The 19,775-nt window shown below is 34.1% G+C and overlaps 1 protein-coding gene across 3 annotated transcripts in view; it reads left to right on the forward strand.

Moving 5' to 3' along the window:
* Positions 1-19,775, forward strand: part of LOC109050403 (phospholipid phosphatase-related protein type 5-like) — a 49,903-nt gene that overhangs the window by 21,570 nt on the left and 8,558 nt on the right. For 2 of the 3 annotated variants that reach the window (XM_042751925.1, XM_019068034.2), the window contains 3 exons: positions 5,134-5,266; positions 10,515-10,765; positions 16,675-16,851. In XM_042751925.1, the coding sequence (XP_042607859.1) occupies positions 5,134-5,266; positions 10,515-10,765; positions 16,675-16,851 (561 nt within the window). The remainder of the gene's footprint in view (positions 1-5,133; positions 5,267-10,514; positions 10,766-16,674; positions 16,852-19,775) is intronic. The other variant, XM_042751926.1, reaches the window with a different exon arrangement.

Consider the following 19,775-nt stretch of genomic DNA (forward strand, 5'->3'; position numbering starts at 1 on the left):
ATGTGTGTGAGTCTGTCAGTACTGACCACAAACAAAGTCCCTTTAAGCAAGTCAGTTCACTTGGCAGCCATCTTGGTAATGAAGATGTATTGTCGTTTTGTCTAATGACACTCTGTTGTAGAATTTTATAGATCGTAGAGAAAGGTCTTCTTTTACTGGCCCAATGTAAAAGACAAGATGTGCCATTTTGGTGTCAGCATCAAATTAAATTTAGAAAAGTGATTTTTTTTAAACAAAAAACAAATTAAATGCAAGTGAAGTGTTTACTTTTTTGTGAAAATAAAATGTCAAAATATGGGTGAAACAATGTTCCATCGTCAGTCAGCGTAATAGATATATTTATAAAAATGATTCAACACTTATTCTGACCTATACTTGTTAAAATATATAAAAGAATAAATGATAATATGAAATTTTATTATATTGATTAAATATAAAATATAATATAAATTATTTAAAATTTCTTGCTGACAAAAGGCTAAAACCTAGTGGTCTAAAGTGTAGCGACAAAGATTGTTAAAGTTTTAAATTTAGTCATAATTATATGAGATGATTTATTATAAAAAAAATACAAATTAAACAGGACACATTCTAATGTAAGGAAAACAAAATTGATTTAACTTTTTTTTTGATTCTTGAAAACCCCTCTTTGTCTTTGACCCATGGACCTACATGTTACCAGATTTTTCAGGACTTGAAGGTATGGAAGTCCATTTCCACCACACAAGAAAAAAAAACATGCTTTGGTAAACCATAATTATGAAATACTAAGTCTAGATAAGAACTATGACATGTTGAAATATTGACTTTTTGTCTCATATAATTATGGCGGGGATACTCCACCCCAAAATGAAAATTGTGTAATTAATCACTTCAAATCAAAGCTAAATACACGTAGAAACAGTGCATCCTTGTGGCACGGATGATACAGAAGAGCAAATGCAGCATATGGTGATATGGAGAGACACAGAGGAGACTGTTGACAAAGGAATTGAATAAAGTCGTTATTTTTGTTTTCTTTACTTACAAAAAGTATTCCTGTCGCTTCATATAACCCAGACTGCACATCTGATGGCAGATGGAGTATTCTGATGACGACTTTCATATCTTTTATGGACCTTGACACTACTATTTTCTTGGCAGTCTATGGGACAGTCACAGGCCTCCCGGTTTTCATCCAAAATATCTTAATTGTGTTCTGAAGACGAACAAAGCTTTTACGGGTTTGGTATGACAGGGGGTAAGTGATTAATGACAAAATTTTCATTTTGGGGTGGAGTATCCCTTTAATTTAAACTTTTAATCTCATAATTTCGATTTATGACAAATACAGCATTTTGATTTGTTGTCATAATTTTGATTTTTCTGTCTTAATTATGGCTTTTTGTCTCATAAATATGATTTACCAAAGCGTGTTTATTTTTCTTATGTGATAGAAATGAGCTTCCATATGAAGGTAAAGAAAATGCTTGTAAGTACTGGTTAGTATCAGTTAGTAATTTCCTCTTTCTGGGACGAATTCTCAAGAAATCATTCTTGCGCCATCTTGGTGGTTTTGTTATTTTTTTTTTCTTGTGTGAGTTGTCTTTTAATATTTCTTTAGTGATAGTTGATTTTTTGTTTCTGTAAAAAAAAAAAAATGGTGATTTTAAAAAAGTAACTAGGAACATCAGGAAGTTTTGACTCTGGAGTTTGGTTTCACAACATTAGTATATTCTCCTTATTCAGTACATTCATATAAAAGACCTCTAGATTCCTCTCTGCTCTACCAAGAAGACTGAAAAGACACTCCGTCAACAGAAAATGGGCCAGTATGAAATAGCTGTTCATTAACACAGACCAAACAAATATCACTCCATTGTCAACAGCGATCATCTGGGCCCTACAAACCAGCGAGAAACCAACAGATGTTCATGTCTGGCTGAGTGATCAGGACTTCACGCTTGAATTGGTGTGTGTTTATAGAGTTTTAGCCCATTAGGTTGGAAATGGTTGAGTTTACTGGCCCACTGTTGGGCATTAGCATCGGGCTACACATCATGATTGTGGATTGACGTTATTGGATTATTGGAGTGACGTTTTGCAGAAACATGAGAATATGTTTCTATAAAACTGTTATTTAACAGTTTTAATCCAAGTTTGTGTAAAAATAAGAAGCCAGGAAATGAGTTCAGCTGTATCCTTTGGATGTTTCTTCCTCTTCTTGAGATCTACAGGCAGTACTTGAGGTTGGCAAGCTTGTGTGAAAACATACAACATAAGAGTGTGGTGTAATGTTGAGGTATTCCTGCTCATGTGGACGACTGTAACCTTGTGCTTGGAGCTTAACCCTGAAGATTTAACCACATTAATAGTTCTCTGTGTACGTATGCGCTTGAAGCCATCTGTATTTTAATAATTGTATATAATTTGAACCCGTTTCAGAATATTAACAGGTTTTAACGAGTGAGCATGTGTACGTGTGACAGGGCCATTTAAAATGTAATCTAGTGCTTAACCACTGACAGTATAAACACTCTGTTTAAAGCTCATTTAGTTAACCTACTTTTAGACCTCCTGTTGTTATTCAGGCAGTCATAGTGTTTTAGTTGCTGATAGAAGTTGCTATGAAAGAATCTTGTCCAGCATGTCCTTACAAGCAGCTCAAACAATGATGAGTTTGGGGCAGGGCTATCGGTTTGCTTGACCAATGGGAGATAGGGAACATGTTTCGGGAAACCTTCTTTGTGATACTAGTGGTACAAAAATGGCATGCATCACCTTTAATATCAGCATGATATTAATCTAGGGCTGTGCAATTAATCGCATTCTATTGTCATTCGCATCTCGTCAGTAAAGCCGGTCCTGTGATTAGTACTAAATCACCATCACCTGCTCTCAGATGGAGCGGCATTCACTACACAAAGCCGTAGTTCACTGACAAGCTAGGCAATATTGCATTTGAAATTGAATGTGATTAATCTGCGATTATGAATGCGATATTGCCTAATTGTCAGTGAACTACAGCTCTGTGTAGTGAATGCCGCTCCATCTGAAAGCAGGTGATGATGATTTACTACTAATCACGGGACCAGCTTTACTGACGAGATGCGCATGACAAGCGAATTAGATTAATTGCACAGCCCTATATTAAATTCATTTTTCAGTGCAAGAAAAATATGATTTCATAATCTATCATTATCGAATCTATTGATCTATGGAATAAATTGCATTCCTTTTTTAGCAGACATCACCAGACTCTCTTTTTTCAGCCCTCTAAGTACCTGTCATATAGAGACCATTTTTTTCCCAACCCAATCAATTCCTAATGGATACAATCAAGTCATTTTTTCCTGTTGAATATCCTTTTTCATTTGCAAATTTGTCAAGCTTTTTTTTTTTTTCCTGTGAGGTTGTTGCATTAAATATATAGAAAAAAGCAAGTATACATATTTAAATTGTCTGTATATACCATGGCAAAGTTTTAATTTTCTCTTAAATTAGTTGTTGTCAACAAATATAGGCTATGACGTAATATTTGATTTATCTGATTAATCAACACCTTGTGTAAGTAATTTGATTGACAGCCCTGGTTTAAATCTATTTCCTGATGGATGTAGAGATCAAACAGAAGCAATGATGTGTTTCTCAAATGGCTTTGTTGTTTTTTTTTCCTATTTTTCCTGTCTTTTCTGATCATTTTCTCTTCAGCTGGATGCTCATAACCTAGATTCTGCAGTATGTGTGTAAAGCCTTGAGCGGTTGTGCTACTGTTTTAAAGTAAGGAGGGGGGCAAAGAGGCCACCAAACTCTTACGCTTCTCTGCCCAGATTTTTATGTGGAGGTTTATGCAGTTTGAGAATGTGAGATTAAGTCGCTCGGCTCTTGGAAGCAGAAGATCCTACTTGCATCTATAAGCCCCAAAAGCAAACCCTTGAGAAGCTGGACAAGCTCTTAAATCACTCTGACAGATCAGGAAGAGCCTCAAGCTCCTCATGTGTGTTAGTATCCTGGTCTCGTTACCTCAGTCAAACCCGGAATCATGAACAGGAAGAGAAAGAAATGTCTCATTAGTTTTATTGCAGATAGTTTACTTTAAATGCCTAAAATCTTTATGGAAGCTAAAATCCATTTTTAATGACACAAATTTGCCCAATTTACGATTTAATGAAGTGATGATGCAGTCCTAGGTGAAGTATCTGTTACTATATGTGACGTCATTCCGAATGTGACGGGATATTGAACAATCATTGGGAACTGAATGGATTATTAAAGGGAGGGGCTAAAAATGAGAGGGCTTGATGACATCAGCAGAGAAGGAAAGTCGTTTCACAGGCAAAGTAGGTTTTTACCTGTTGACTAAAAATTACAAAAACACTTTTTAAACACTTTTTTAAGTCACAATAAGACCAGAACAAGAGAAGTAAAAAAAAAAAAAAAAAAAAAAAAGATTTTGTTGATTTTAATAAATGTTTCTGTTACCATAGTTTTTCATTAAAATATATAAAAAATTGTCTTCAAAAATATTTTTTTTCTCTTTTAATGCAGTAACAAGGGTCACATAGGTGAATAAAGTTAGTCAATGATATCAGTCTAACTGACCAAATTATTCAGTCCTATAGATGAAGTATACAGCGTGTAGTCAAAGCAAGGCTTCTGTCTAGAACAATATTGCAACACTTCATCTACTAATGGATGCAAATAAGGGCAGAACGAACTCTAATTTGGATTTATGGGCTAGAAATAGTGCCCATTCTCATAATGAGCATCAGCACAATAAAACACAACACATTTATTATGACAGTCATTTGCAGAGGCAAGACTGGTAGGCTTTAACAGTGCAGCCAGAGACTAATAAATATCTTGCTTCTGTTTCAGGCTTGTTGTGATTTTTAAACTTTTGTTCTGTCCAAACTGGCAACTGAAAATTGGGTTTCAGTTGGAGCTTTCCACACACTTATAGCTTCTTGGGTTCAATACTCAGTTATATACCAGATAAATTTTTTTTTTTTTTTACTTGGGCTGTTAAGAAACCATCTAGTAATACACTATTGCACTTCTCCCTATATGCACAATTCCTCAGACAATGTTAAAATGTATTAGTTAATTTTATTTCTGACGTTTGACATTTCCTGATGTTCTGCTCTGTTTCAGATCACCGTGACAGAAACGGTGTTGTTCTTGATACAGTACACATCGAAAGACCTTGACAGTCGAGAGAAGACCATGGTGACCGGGGACTGCTGTTACCTCAACCCATTAGTGCGGAGGACTTTCCGTTTCCTTGGTATGTCATGGCTTTTCCACTTCATTTTATGGATCTTTTTATGGAGCCATGTGCTTTCAGCCCTGGCATTCAATTTACAGTTAAACTGTGAGAATTACTTGGAAGTGTTTTGTCCCTCTCAAGAAAGAGAGGTTGCACCAACCCATGGTAAGTGCACTACTGTCAAAAAACCCTGTATTTTTAGGTTATAACCAGTGAAGGAAGGCATTTGAAACACTTTATTTTATATAAGGGACTGTTCACCCAAAAAAAAAGTTGCAGTCATTTGCTTATGACTTTCCTCTGTACAACACAAATGGAGAAAGTAAAAAAATTCCTTAATAGGATAAAACATCACCTTAAAAGAACTCTATATATCTAGTTTTCTGAAGCCACACAGTAACGTTGTGTGAGGAACAGACTGAAATATAATTTGTTAGTCATAATAATAATGAAAAAGGATGACTTAAATGTACTTAATTGGCTTCAGAATGTTTGAAATAAGATGAATGGACTATAGTTTTGAAACTTTTGCTGGAGCTTAACAGCCGTGGTTACTTTACTGTGTGTTTGTTTTATGAAAAAAGAAAAAAGCATTTTCTAAATATCTACTTTTATATATTTATATATATATATATATATATATATATATATATATGTATATATATGTATATATATATATATATGTATATGTATGTATGTGTGTGTGTATATATATATATATATGTATATATATATGTATATATGTGTATATATATATATGTATATATATATATGTATATGTATATATATATATATATATATATATATATATATATATATATATATATATATATGGTTTCAGACTTAACAGTTTTGGATTGCTGATGGGTGTTTAATTACCTAAATATTATTTTCAGTTTTGGTTTTCAGCTTAATGAAAACCTTAATTTCGATTGCAATATTGGGAACATAGCCTGTATGAAGTATTCTGTATGATCTACATGTGTTATTTTGCCTCTACAACATGATGATGGTAAAGCCTCTCCAGCCATGTCACATACACTTAATGCAGTTTAACAAATTAAGACCAGACTTAATCTGTGGTGTCTGTCTGTCTCTCTTCCTTACTCTTTCGTTCTCACAGTTTAATTTTTTCCAACTTTTGTCTCATTTTCTCTCTTTTTTTCTTTATTGTTTTTTTGAGGTGTTTTGTGGGATAAAGGTGATGGATTGTTATGGTTTTTTTGAGCTGATCCTCAGAGAAAATCCACTTCCATCTCCTATTAATTTCTGCATTAAATGGTTCCCATTCACCGACAGACGCTTTCATTTTCCGGCAGAATGTACAGTACTTTAGTCATAGTTTCACAGTTTGCTGCGCCTAGTCATCCAAGCTGCAGGATTGTTGAACATCTGACAGCATTAGCGGACTTAAAGACAAATCAGATAAGCAGAATTATTCCTAAGCCTCCTACAGGGCACTGAGAAGATCACCTTTACTTTACTGACAACATCTGTCACCTTTCAGCAGCAGTTAATGTGGCCTAGAAGAAATCGGATCCAAGATCTATATTTTTTATTTATTTTTTTTTTACAGCACTTGGCTTCTTGAAAGCATTGTCATGATTGTTTAGGCTGTGTTATTTTTATTTTTAAAGAGATAAAGCAAGTTATTTCAAGCTCTGTTTTTTTTTCCAAAGTTACAGTTAATTCAAATCATTTACTGACCTTCATGTCATTCCAAACCTTTTTGACTTCTGTGGACAAAAAAAGAAAAAAAAAACATCAGAAATGTAGAAACAGACTAAAATTTAAGTCATTATTCCCTGAAAATCCATTACAATTCTCAAATTCTTTTTACTTTTGACGTCAGTGACACCAAATGGCATTCACTGGTAACTTAGGAAAGTCATAGAGGTTTGAAACATTAGTGTGAGTAAATGATAAAACAGTTAAGCAATAAGGTTCGAGAGGTTGTGTAGAAAATACAAACACTACTGTTCAAAAGTTTAGGGTCAGTAAAAATTTACTATAATAAATGTATACTTTTATTGAGCATTTAAACACATTAAATTGATCCAAAGTGACTTTTATATAAATGCTGTTTTTTGAACTATCCATTTATTAAAGGCTACTAAAGAAAATCGATAACCGTTTTCACAAAATATCCAGCAGCACAATTTTCGATAATAATAAGAAATGTTTCGTGAGCAGCAAATCAGAATATTAGAATGATTTCTGAAGGATCATGTGACACTGAAGATGAGAGGAATGGATGAAGATTCATAAATTACATTTAAAAAAAAAATTTAAAATAGAAAGTAGTTATTTTAAAGTATTATAATATTTCACAATATTACTGTTTTTACTGTATTTTCAATCAAATAAATGTAGCTTGAAATACACCGCTATATGTATGTAAATATATTCACATTATAGCACAGAATGGAGTTCCTTATTGCTTCTACAAATGTTAAAGGACAAATCATCTATTTATATCCTTTATATTTTAAAATGAATTCATTCTTTATGGTTCATGATTGGTTATGATTATCTGTTTTACAGTTTTATTCCTTGCAAACCTTAATCAAACTCTAAGGATAAAGAATCTAGAAGATGTCATGTGTTTCCAGCCAGTGGTGGCTGCTTGAAATTAAAATATTTTGAAGAATGATGTTTCTTCCTGTTTTGTTTGAGGTATGATGATGCTTCACAACTGAAAAGCATCAATTGAGACCAGTTGCTTCGTGACCTGGAGTCACTGTCTTGTGTTATCTGCATAATGACTCACGCTGTGATGTTCTTTGGGAGAGATTAAATTTAGAAAATGGCTGTGGGTCATGGTGCACTCTCGTTTAGCTCAGGCAGGCTTTTTCAGTAATATTTCCCCATCTCTCTGCCTGAGAAGAACTCTTGGTTCACGCCAACTCTTGATATCAAAAATGATTGTGAATGAAAACAGAAAACACTTCAAAGCAGTGTGTGTTTTTGTACCAATATCATTAAATAGCTCCTGTTCCTCCTTCAAGTTATATCAATGAAATCTGGAACAATTTGAACTCATTTTGAACGTAATGGAGTAAAAAGACTTTTCATAAAACAGACATTATTGGGTAACATCTTTTCTTTTATTTTCATTTCAGGCCATTTAATTATGAGTCATGTTTTGTGAAAATTATTTTCCAGCCTAAAGCAAAAACTAATTTATGTTTTGTATCTGTTCATGTCACAAAACCGTAAAGATGTAGGTAAAAGCTTTAGGATATTATACAGTTAAGATTATGAAATCATTTTATTTAGTATAATGTACAGTCAGCTGGTCATTTTCGCCATTCAAACAATACATTTAATATGTATAATTAGAATGACTCTTTTGACGTTAGTGAATCCGAAACAAACATTGCAACCAGTGTTGTCTGATTCACAAACAAATGATTCCTTTGAGTCAATCCTTTAAGTGAACCGTTCAAAAAGACTAATGGACAGGAGTTTGAATCAGTTGAATCTTTCTGAATTAACTCACTGAATCAGAGTGGATATGAATGAATGCTAGTTAACTGAACAAATTTATATAGATTCACAGACGAAAATATGTTTCTTTGGCGTCCACACAGTTGTTGAGATCACTGTGCAAGAGGATGTGTGAATAAGCCATATTTAGCTTCAGTTCGCTTGCAGACAGAATGCAGTTCGGGGACTGTCAGCGTCAAAGTTATTATGTAGCCAATGTGACAGAAAACAGAATTGATGTGACGCCAGCCGGTGACATTACAAGATGGCCTTTTTATGCCAACCTTAACTTGCGTTCTCAAGTCTTTTAGTAAAACAAGACCATATTTTCTCTCCAAACCATCTGCCAAACTTGTTTTGCTGTGTGTCACGTAAAAACTCAGCAAGGCTTTCCTCTGAGTGACTGTATTTACGGAGGGAAACATGCTAAATAGGGCTTTGTTAATGTTGTCTGAATACGTCTGCCAACAGTTATGAAAATGACTTATTGTTGATACAAGTCTTTCAATGGCTATAATAATAGCCTTGTCAAGCTTGTCATTCTGTTGAGCTGAAAAGATGTTCCAAACAAAAAGAATATGACATTTAGGAGTGTAGGAGAAAAACGGAGCTCTTTAAGAAACAATAGTGACTTCCTGTTCCTTGGGCAATATCTGCCATTGAAAAACTCCTCAGAACAGAAGGGTATATTATGAAGGGATAAGACTAATTTGTGATGTGTCCATCATGATTTGGGGTTCCTCGAGTTCAGTGGTTCTCGTTTTGCTTCAGGATTGTCAGCTGGTGAGCCAACAAAACTGTTGCCCATGTTCAGTGAAGTCTAGCTCATTTTCGTTGGACTAGGTAAAAATATAAATAACAATGTTAATTTGAACAATCTCCATACTGATTCTAAAAATCCAAAGAACAACCAGTGTTTCCTGGATCCAAAACAAAATAAAAATAATGAATATATATATATTATTCAAAAGTTTGGGGTAAGAAAGATATTAAATAAAAGAAAATTAGTACTTTATTTCAGCAAGGATGCATTAAATTGATCAAAAGTGACAATAAAAACATTTTATAATGTTAAATGTTAAATGCTGTTCTTTTGAACTTAGAGTTCAACAGTAAGAAAAGGTCCATTGTTATGTTTTTGGTTCTTATATACTATTAGATGTAGTGGTACATATACTATATAACATTGAATGAATTGGAATCAAATGTAAATCAAATTGGAATATAATTGAGAGCTTGAGAATGACATGCACATCCAATGTTTGAGCTCTTTTAATTGAGGTTTTATGGTTTGGTTTACAGAGCAGTGATGAGAAAGACTCCCTTCAGTTATGAGGTTTGGTTATTATCTCATCAACTCCGAACATTATCTCCTCTAATGCGTCCTCACAGCTCAGCGGCGAGATGTGTGCCACTGTGGAGATCACCTAGTCTTAGTCGTATCCGTCCCCTTAATGTACTTAAGTAGGCAATTTCGGTTCTGGTGCGCGCTGTGCTAACAGAGCCCACATAAACAGGCCAAGAGCGACCACTGAATAACTGAACCAATTTTCCAGGTCATGTTTGTCAAATACATATTTTAAGCCCCATCTTGATGGATTCTCTTTAAGGGATTACATATTTTTAATGTCAAATGAAGGCAGGGAATTTTAATATCAAATATAAGAAGTGTTTAATAGTTATATTGGGTTTTTATTTTGTGACTGATGGTGTAGCTATTATAAAATGCTTTTGTTTTTGTAGTAATTGGTATCTGTATCTGTTTACTTCTCCATAGGTGTATACCTGTTTGGTCTTTTCACCACAGACATCTTCGTGAACGCTGGTCAGGTGGTAACAGGGAACCTGGCCCCTCATTTCCTGACAGTGTGTAAACCCAACTACACAGCTCTGGGTTGCCAGCAAGCTCTTCGATACATCAGCCATCAGGAAGCCTGCACCGGCAATGAGGACGACATCCTACGAGCCCGCAAAACCTTTCCTTCCAAAGAGGCGGCGCTCAGCGTGTACGCCGCTGTCTATATGGCTGTGAGTATCTCAGAAATCCAACCCAGCCTCATTTGAAAAATCTGCCTGTGGTTGCAAAATATTGCATTTTCTTGCGTGTTTTGCTACAATTTCAAAGTGATATGTGAGTGACCAATCACAATTCGGTATGCAGTATGAATTCTTGATATTTTTCAGACATTCAGTGCTTATTTTGAGCAGAAGAATCACCAAATTAACACAGTCATGATATTTATTCATTTTTATATGAATTTTTCTAAAGAAATTATGCAAATGCATTGTTAAAAGCCCTGGCATGGCAGAAGGAGTCTAAAGTTTTTTTCCTTATTTATTCCTTATTACCTTATTTTGTTATTGATTGTAGTATTGGTTTAATTATTGTGCCGTGCTTTAGCTGGTAGTCTGTTTGCATGGTAAAACCTTCCCGGAAAAGTTCTTTAAATGTATCCCTTTTTAAAACACCAAGATTTTTTCTTTATTTAGTTATGATATTTTTAGCAATGATGGAGTAATTAATATGCCGCGCTTTAGCAGTTAGACCGTTTCCATGGTAAAACTTACTTGGAAAAGTTGTCTTTAAATGTATCCCTTGTTAAAGCACTGCTATACACATGCAGGTGGATGTCTTTAGCTGCTGCATTGTCTTGTGTTGTTTCTTGAGTTTCCACCCACAAGCCCTGTGTTTTAAGATGCCATGTGCTTTATAAGGACTTTATACAATTATTTTTGTTTGTAACGTCTTACATGGACTATGTAATGTCATGTACGGGTCTTTGAACGTTATTAGCTTTGAAGTTCTTAAAGAAGGATTTTCAAAGCATGTCCTTTGCTGCTCTTCACACTTACCGCCATTAATGAATGTGATGTAGAGTGACAACCGTCAATCTGCTTTTGACTTTGAGCTGATGTTTAAATACAGCAGGCATTTGAAGGTGATTTCTGCTCTTCTTATAGCGAGCACCACTTGGTTTGAATTTTTAATGGCCTGTGCAGATCATTGATATGTATATCTCTGCGTCTTATAGTGATCATCATGAAGCATGCTTGTCTTGAGTGCATCCAGGAGAGATGGCATAATGCAGGGCTGCGTTTGAAATGCAGATGCAAATTCTCAGGAGCTTCATTTGGATTCTGTCCATAGCCTGATCGAGTACAAATATGACACAAAGCACTATAGCGTGAACACAGTTTGTGGAAAGGACTTTTTTTTCTAGTAATAGGCAGTAGAAAAAGTGGTAACTTTTTTCCATGAACGCTGCGGTAGCCCTGTCTGTCAGCAATCTTTCAGCAGAAAATACTGCCGATGAGAAAGGAAATGAGAGTTGGATTGGTGTGATGTCAATTTAAAGGTTGTGTGTGGACCTTTCTCATACAGGATACAGCTGGTTTTCAGTTGGTGGCTCAGTTGGTTTTCAATGAGACCCAGAGGCTTGTTCACACATAAAATTCTGATTTTTGCTGCTTGTCTGTGCAAAAACCCATGAAAACTTAATTATTTATCTTTACTGAATGTTACAGCTCACAAATCATTTTAGAAATGGGCTACGCGTCAAGCACTAACCAGCCCAAAAAATTAAATAACATATGAGCTTTCCTGCCAGCTCTTTTACTTATTCATTAACATTATAATCACCACTTTTATGGCCTCCCTTAATTTTTCACTTCAAGGTCTAATTATCCACAATGACCCGTTTAGGATGTGAGACATCCCATACAGGCAAGCAGACCATGAAGGACAGAATCCAAAAATCAAGTAATGAGCATCTGGCACGGTTTAGCCCTCTTTTTCATCAGTGATGCTGCTCCAGATGTGCACTGAACCCTGATGACTAGAACTCAGAAAGAATCACAGTGTCCCGGGAGGTTTGATTATTAATGTAGACACAAGAGGAGTCTGATTAGTGTCTTTAGGATGTGCTCTGCCATGTCAGAGAACTTTGAATTTTTGACTTCCTGCAAGGTGTCTTTGAACGGACGTGCTTTTCCAATCAAATGAGCAGATCAATCATGCTTTGTATGTGGGTCATGAGGTATGGAGTTGTTGTTTTAGTTTGCATGTTCTGCAGAATCAAAGGTTAGCTAATTCTTTGTCTTAAATATCATGATTAATTAGAGTCTTAAACACGTTGATAATCTGTACTAAATGCTCGACATTGAATATGTGACTGCAGTTGCTATTTATTTATTTATTTATTTATTTTTTGGTAAAGGAGGCTAATACAGTGTGTTACACTGACAAAATAGTCACAGTTGTAGATTTCCATACTTCGGTCATGTTTATTAGTGTTTAACAGCTTCAAGCTGTTTTAAGTTCAAGCAGAATGCATTTTTTGAAAAATTAATGGACTGAGAGAAATCCTACCTATGAATATTTTAAATTTAGTACTGAAAAGTACTTATTAAAATATCTAAGCTAAAAATATATACACAACCGTTCAAAAGTAAGTTTTTTGATACATTTTATTGTGAATGTTTGATGAATATAAGGTTCAAAAGAATAGAATTGATATGAAATAGATAAAAACAAATATATTTTAAAACGAATAATAGATTTTTAAAAAAAAAAATAATATCTGTTGTAATTACTGTCACTTCTGATTAATTTAATGCATCCTTGGAGATTTTTTTTTAATTTTTTTATTTTTTATCAGTTTTGTATGTAATATCTAATTAAAATGGATAATTTTACCCAATATTTGTGTATTCTATATATTGTTTGTGGGTAACATTAGGTGCTAAACCTAACGCCCTTAAATTCTTATAGTCGAGTATCTTTGAGCTAAACAAACTAAATTTATGTTACCATTTTTGCTGTATTGATTTATGGTATTTAACTGCAGTTTTAACAAACCATTTTGGACATTTTTGCCTCTCTTTAAGTAATAAAGAGACTTCCAGTTGGTCTCATAATGATTCATTTCACTTATGAGTCTGCAGTCTAAGTAGGGAGCAGCTCACTAGGTTTTGGAACAGAGCTGCAAACACACATTAACACTTTTTTCAGGTTTGAAGAATGAGGTGGCAAATGAAGTCAGAAGAGTTGACAGGATATTGTGAGTCAGTCCATTTCCAGAGTTTCAAGACTTTGTCAGATTCCCGTGGGAGACTGACTTTCTCCAAAAACTGTCAAGGCAGACTGAGACAGTTTGATAATGTCTTTGAACAATAATGTGATGTTCTCAATCCTGAACATGATAGCTGTCACAAATGCAATAAAAATATCTTTAGCCCTTCAGATGATGATAATTAAAACATATCACAACCGATGGCCAGTCGGCCCAACAGGAAGGACACATGGTATCTCTCGGGAAAGAACTTTACGGCTGTGCAACAGTGTGTAAAATTGATATTTTGACAACTTACTCTCTGCAGCTTTGAGGCAGTCCAGAGGCTCTGCCCTTGACCTGTGAGATGACGTTTTGTTGCATTCAAAAAGACTACATGGTTTTTGACAGAATCCCTGAAGGCAGATGACTGAGGACTCAACCGGCTCCTGAATCGCACATGCAAAATGTAGGAGAGAGAAAAGTCAGCGTGCAACAATACTCACACAACCCATTTTATTTTTGTAGTCTGACACACTTCTAAGTATAACTTTTGAGCTTTCTATTGATCTAAGAATCCTGATTTATATATATATATATACTGTATATATATAATATATAATATATATATATAATATATATATATATATATATATATATATATATATATATATATATATGTGTGTGTATGCAAAAAAAAAATAAAAGCAAAAAAAAAATAAATATATATATAGATATATATATATATATATATATATATATATATATATAAATAAATCAGGATTCTTAGATCATACAGAAATAAATTAAATTTTAATAGATATATTTAAAATAGATAATGTATTTTACATTTTTGTAAACATTTTTGAAAAAAAAAAAAAACTAACTGACCCCAAAGTTAGTGCATATGTTATGACTGATATTAACATTCTATATAGTTTTTTTTTTTTTTTTTTTTTTAAATAGATTAACATAAAACACTAAATAATTAATATCAGTCATTTTAAATGCTACAAGTAAATTTAGGCATTACAATATTGTAACATACAGCATAAAAAAGTAGATTAGATTTAATTAACGTTGTTATTAAATTCTTAGTGTTGTAAAGATTAAATGAGAGTTAAAAGTGAGCATTAAATGAAGACAAAGCACTTCACGGCTTGAAAATACTGTAATGGAAATATGAACTTTATATTTCTGTTTTTGAAACCTCCAAAATGCCTTACCACATACACATTTATTGGAGGTGCATAACTGTGTTTTGTATGAGATGTGAGTCTGCATTAATTTGTCTGATCTGTCTGGTTTTATCCTCCAAAAACACAGAGTTATACATATTGAAATTTGAGGACATCGAAACACCTGCTCAACCCAGCTCCACTTGGAGAAAGAATAAAATCAGGTCATAATGTGACAATGACCTTTGAATCCAAAAGAGAGACTCTGAAAGAGCGAGACAGGGCTGTAGCATCTCAGACTCGCACAAGGTAACAATTACTGTCTTTATGTGGCGTTTCCTCAGGAGTGATGGCTGATTATCTACGACCTTCAGCGCTGACACACAGGCACACTCCAGAATGAGTCGGCAGGACTGTCCCACATTTGTCCACATTTTATCATTCACTTGCTTACAAAGTCACAACACAGATCTCTCTCTGGATGGATATGCTTGTTTTGTCCACTCTATCTTACCTGACCTGACTCTAAGTGAGTGTTGGATAGCTGTTCACTGGCCCATGAACCTCCCTGAGATACACACTCATACACACACAGTGATATGTGACATGCCTATATCCATTAAAGGATGAAAGTTTTCAAAAATGAAAATTCTGTCATCATTTACTCACCCTCAGGTTGTTCCAAACCTGTATGAGTTTCTTTCTTCTGTTAAACACAAAGAATGCTAGTAACCAAACAGTTGGGGAAAACATATGGGGTGGGGTGGGATTTGGTATGTGGGTTGGTGTGTGATAGTAATTGTTTGGTAGTCTATGTTATTCAAGTTAATGTTTTTTTGTTTTATGGAAGAAAGAAACTTATACAGGTTCAGAACAACTTGAGTGAAAAATCTTTGAGTGAACTATGCCTTTAATTCACACCCTAAAATCTCTGTATTCTCAACCTAAAGGACTCAGTTCACTTCAAAATAAATGTTTTCAAAGAGGCTTCCGCAGAAAATGCCGTACAAGAGCCATTTTTGGTTTCCTAATGAACCTTTAGTTCAGAGATCAGAGTAAGTTTTGCATCCATTCCCCTTGCATTGTTTTTTGTTTTTTGTTTTAATTATATGTCTGAATACTTCAGGAGGCCTTGTATATTAACAAAGCAGTTTTAATTCTACATATGACAATATGAATGTTTAAAAAAAAAATGTAGATCGTAAGTTAGTCAGAGCACATATTTTCACCTAGTCACAAATAGATGCTCGCAAACATGTGACATTCGGCTGAGGATGTAACCATAACAACAGTATGCTGTTAAAGTGCTTTCTGTCCCTCTGTTCATACTCTTTTTGCCCTCTATGGCAATTGGCGTTCGATTCCGTCCATGATTGTGGGGTTCCTGAGTGTCTGGATGTTGACATAGTTTGGTTTGGGAGGAGGAAGGTTTTAAGTTTTGGCTTGACTAACCTGATGCATTCACAATGACATCTTATCTGCATCTCAGATCGTGATGTTTGTGTGGTCGGATTGCTATGCATTTTGGAGGATATTTACATGTGTTAATAACTAGATGTCTATCCAACTAGTAAAAAACACATAAAGTGACCAAGTGTACTGTTTAAAAAAAAAAACACAAATTTAGGGGTAGGAGCACAGAACCACAAATTATTGCAAATCGAAATCATTATTCGAATATATTTTATTTCTTTCTCTGTGCTTTCAGATGTACATCACATTTACAGTGAAAGCCAAAGGAACTCGTCTGGCTAAACCAGTCATGTCTTTGGGCCTGATGTGCCTGGCTTTCCTGACGGGTATTAACAGGGTGGCAGAGTATCGTAATCACTGGTCTGACGTCATCGCTGGCTTTATCATCGGTGTGGCCATCGCCACCTTTCTAGTAAGTTTTTCATCCGATTCATGTTGTGTATATATATCTTTTAGGCTTCTTTCACACATAAAATGTAATGGTTTAGCCAAAAATGACAGTTCTATCATCATTTACACACTCTCATGTCATTTCAGACAAATATTAATTTCTTTCGTCTGTGCAACACGAAAATTAGATATTTTGCAGAATGTCCTGACCAATCTTTTCCAAACAGTGTGAGTGAATCGGGACGAGGAGTGAGGAGATCTAAAGCTTAAAAAAGCACCATAAATCCATCATAAAAGTGGTTCATTTGGAAATACTAGAAATATATATATATATATATATATATATATATATATATATATATATATATTATATATATATATATATATTTTTTTTTTTTTTTTTTCAATATTTCTAGTACGTACATAAATATTTAAACTTCTTTTCAGCATTAACTATTAATACTGAAAGTATTAAAATCCCCTTATTTCAGTGTTATGTATTATTATTTATATACTACTATTATTTTCATTATTTTAATTATGTATATTTTCAGTTTTCGTTTTAATTTTAGTTTAAATTTCAGTCATTTTATGTCCTTTTGCCCTGTTTATTTAGCTGTAATTTATATTTACTTCAGTCTTAGTTTGTAATTTTAGTATTTCAACCTACACTTATTTCAGTTAGTTGCTAAGGCAACATTTCTATTTTTTTTTTATAAAATATAAATTTCATTTTTTCAGCTTTATTTCAATTTAACAAAAGTGTTTTTAATTGTTTCAGTTAACAATTACAGCACTGGTATAGAGCTATGGAAAATATCTGCTAGAAATGACGTTTTATGGATACAGTCTCTTTTTTTATTCAGTAATCATAGATAGAAAAGCCACAGAAATTCATTGGTATAACTCTAAGGATCCTTCATATGTAAGTCTTGTAAAGTTGTACAGTTGTTTTGTAACAAGCAAACTATGAGGGTGATTAAGTGACACAATTTTCATTTTTTGTAAACTACCAGTACTGACAAAGATGGAATTGAATGGCGGAAGTCCAGAGCAAATTACATCTAGTTTATCTAGCAAGGATAACAGGATAGAGAAAGGATCATGTTGGCTGGTGGGAAGCTAAGTAGAAGAAGCGCTCACATAATGTCGTTATTGTGGAGGAGCTGATTATTTTGTGAGAGTATAGAGACTCTGCTTGATGCATGTTTTTTATATAAAGCCAATTGTGTTGCGTAGAAGAGCTGCCAAATGCAGGAAGATGGATTTCACCCTCATTCCACCACCCACATCTGGACACATCATGATACAGGCTTCCTCTGAGGGCACAGGAGCTGAGAGCAGAAGCTAATGCATTTGTGGAGACCATAGCTGTGTCTGAGTTTTAGAGCTTTACAATCAAGAACAATGACTCTTGCTTTGCTGAACTGCAGGTATACATTTTGGACTTTCTGGACTTTGGCTTGTAGATTCAACCAACTATGAATCTATTTCAAAGTCCAAAAAAATACCCCATTTTAGAATTAAAACAGCCATGTAAAAAAAATCCATGAAATTCAACCTCACATGCGGTAAATTCAGCATTTGATGTTCCAAATCCCAAGCTCTCTCCACCATCCTGAGCATGCAGAAACCTCTGGAAAGACCAATTCTTGGCACGTGCCATAAAATAAGACTGGAATAGGATTTTCTTTCATGCTAGCTGCTAATTAGTTCGGCTTGCCACAGTGGAATGACTGAAGTTGCAGACTAAAGTAAGAAAAAACTGTTGCCCAGATGTCTTTTCAATTCATTGAAAGGTTTTATAGCGTTTGCTTATGAGCCTTTCTTGCTAAAACATTCCTTGTTGGATGTTAGAAAATTATTGAACTTATCAAAATACTATTCAAAAGTTTGGGGTCGGTAAGTATGTAATAGCCTTTTTGACAAGAATGCATAAAATTAATCAAAAGTGACTGTAAAGACATTTATAATGTTACAATAAGTTATATTTTTAATTATATTCATTGAAATTTGTAAAAATTAAAGAATCTTGAAAAATAAAAATTATGTCATTCACTCACAAAAATGTAAAATATTAAGCTATTTTCAACAAATAATGAGATGCAGCAAATCAGCATATTAGAGTGATTTCTAAGTGGAGTAATGATGCTGAAAATTCAGGAATAAATTACATTATATTAAAATAGAAAACAAAAACAATATTTATAAAAAATATATATATTTAAAAATATATTGCAATATTAAGAAAAATTCACAATTTAACTTTACTATTTTTTTTTATCAAATCAATGCATCCTCGTGAGCATAAGAGACTTAAAAGACCTGATCACAAACTTTTGAACCATTAGTGAACACAAATCTGATGCTTAGAACATGTTCCTTCTCAGATGTTTTCTAGTCTTGCAGTACTTAGTGCCAGGGATTTGAATAAGCTAAGAGCAATCGTAATAGTGATGTTTGCCTTAGCAAGCACTGCTAATGAGAGAATCCACTGCCTGTGATTAACGCTTAAGCATTCAAATCTGTTTTTTCTTTTATGACAGCCTCTAGCCCAGTTTAAAGATAAGGCATGATTTTAGGATGAAAGATAATGGTCCCAGAAGAACGGATAAAAACATTGATATAGGCCACATCCGGGCCGAGACGCCCACAAGCTCCGGAGCCATGAAGACTGTTACTTGTCCATCATACCACACAGCCACAAATGAGTTTTTAGAGAGCTGTGATATCCTAGTGGCAAAGTTTGGTGTCATTTCAGCTGAAGATTTTGTGACAAAAGACTCTTTGTTGAGGGATTTCCCCCTTGTGATTTCATTATTGATCAGAGAGTGAATTAAATAGTTTAAAAACATTTCATAACTCCTGTCTAACTTAATTCCAGTCGCTGTCAAGATAGAACAAAGTATTCCTGAGTGGTCTCACAGATATTTCTCTAGTAATGAA

This window comes from Cyprinus carpio, chromosome B24 (assembly GCF_018340385.1).
Source record: "Cyprinus carpio isolate SPL01 chromosome B24, ASM1834038v1, whole genome shotgun sequence".
NCBI classification, from domain to species: domain Eukaryota; kingdom Metazoa; phylum Chordata; class Actinopteri; order Cypriniformes; family Cyprinidae; genus Cyprinus; species Cyprinus carpio.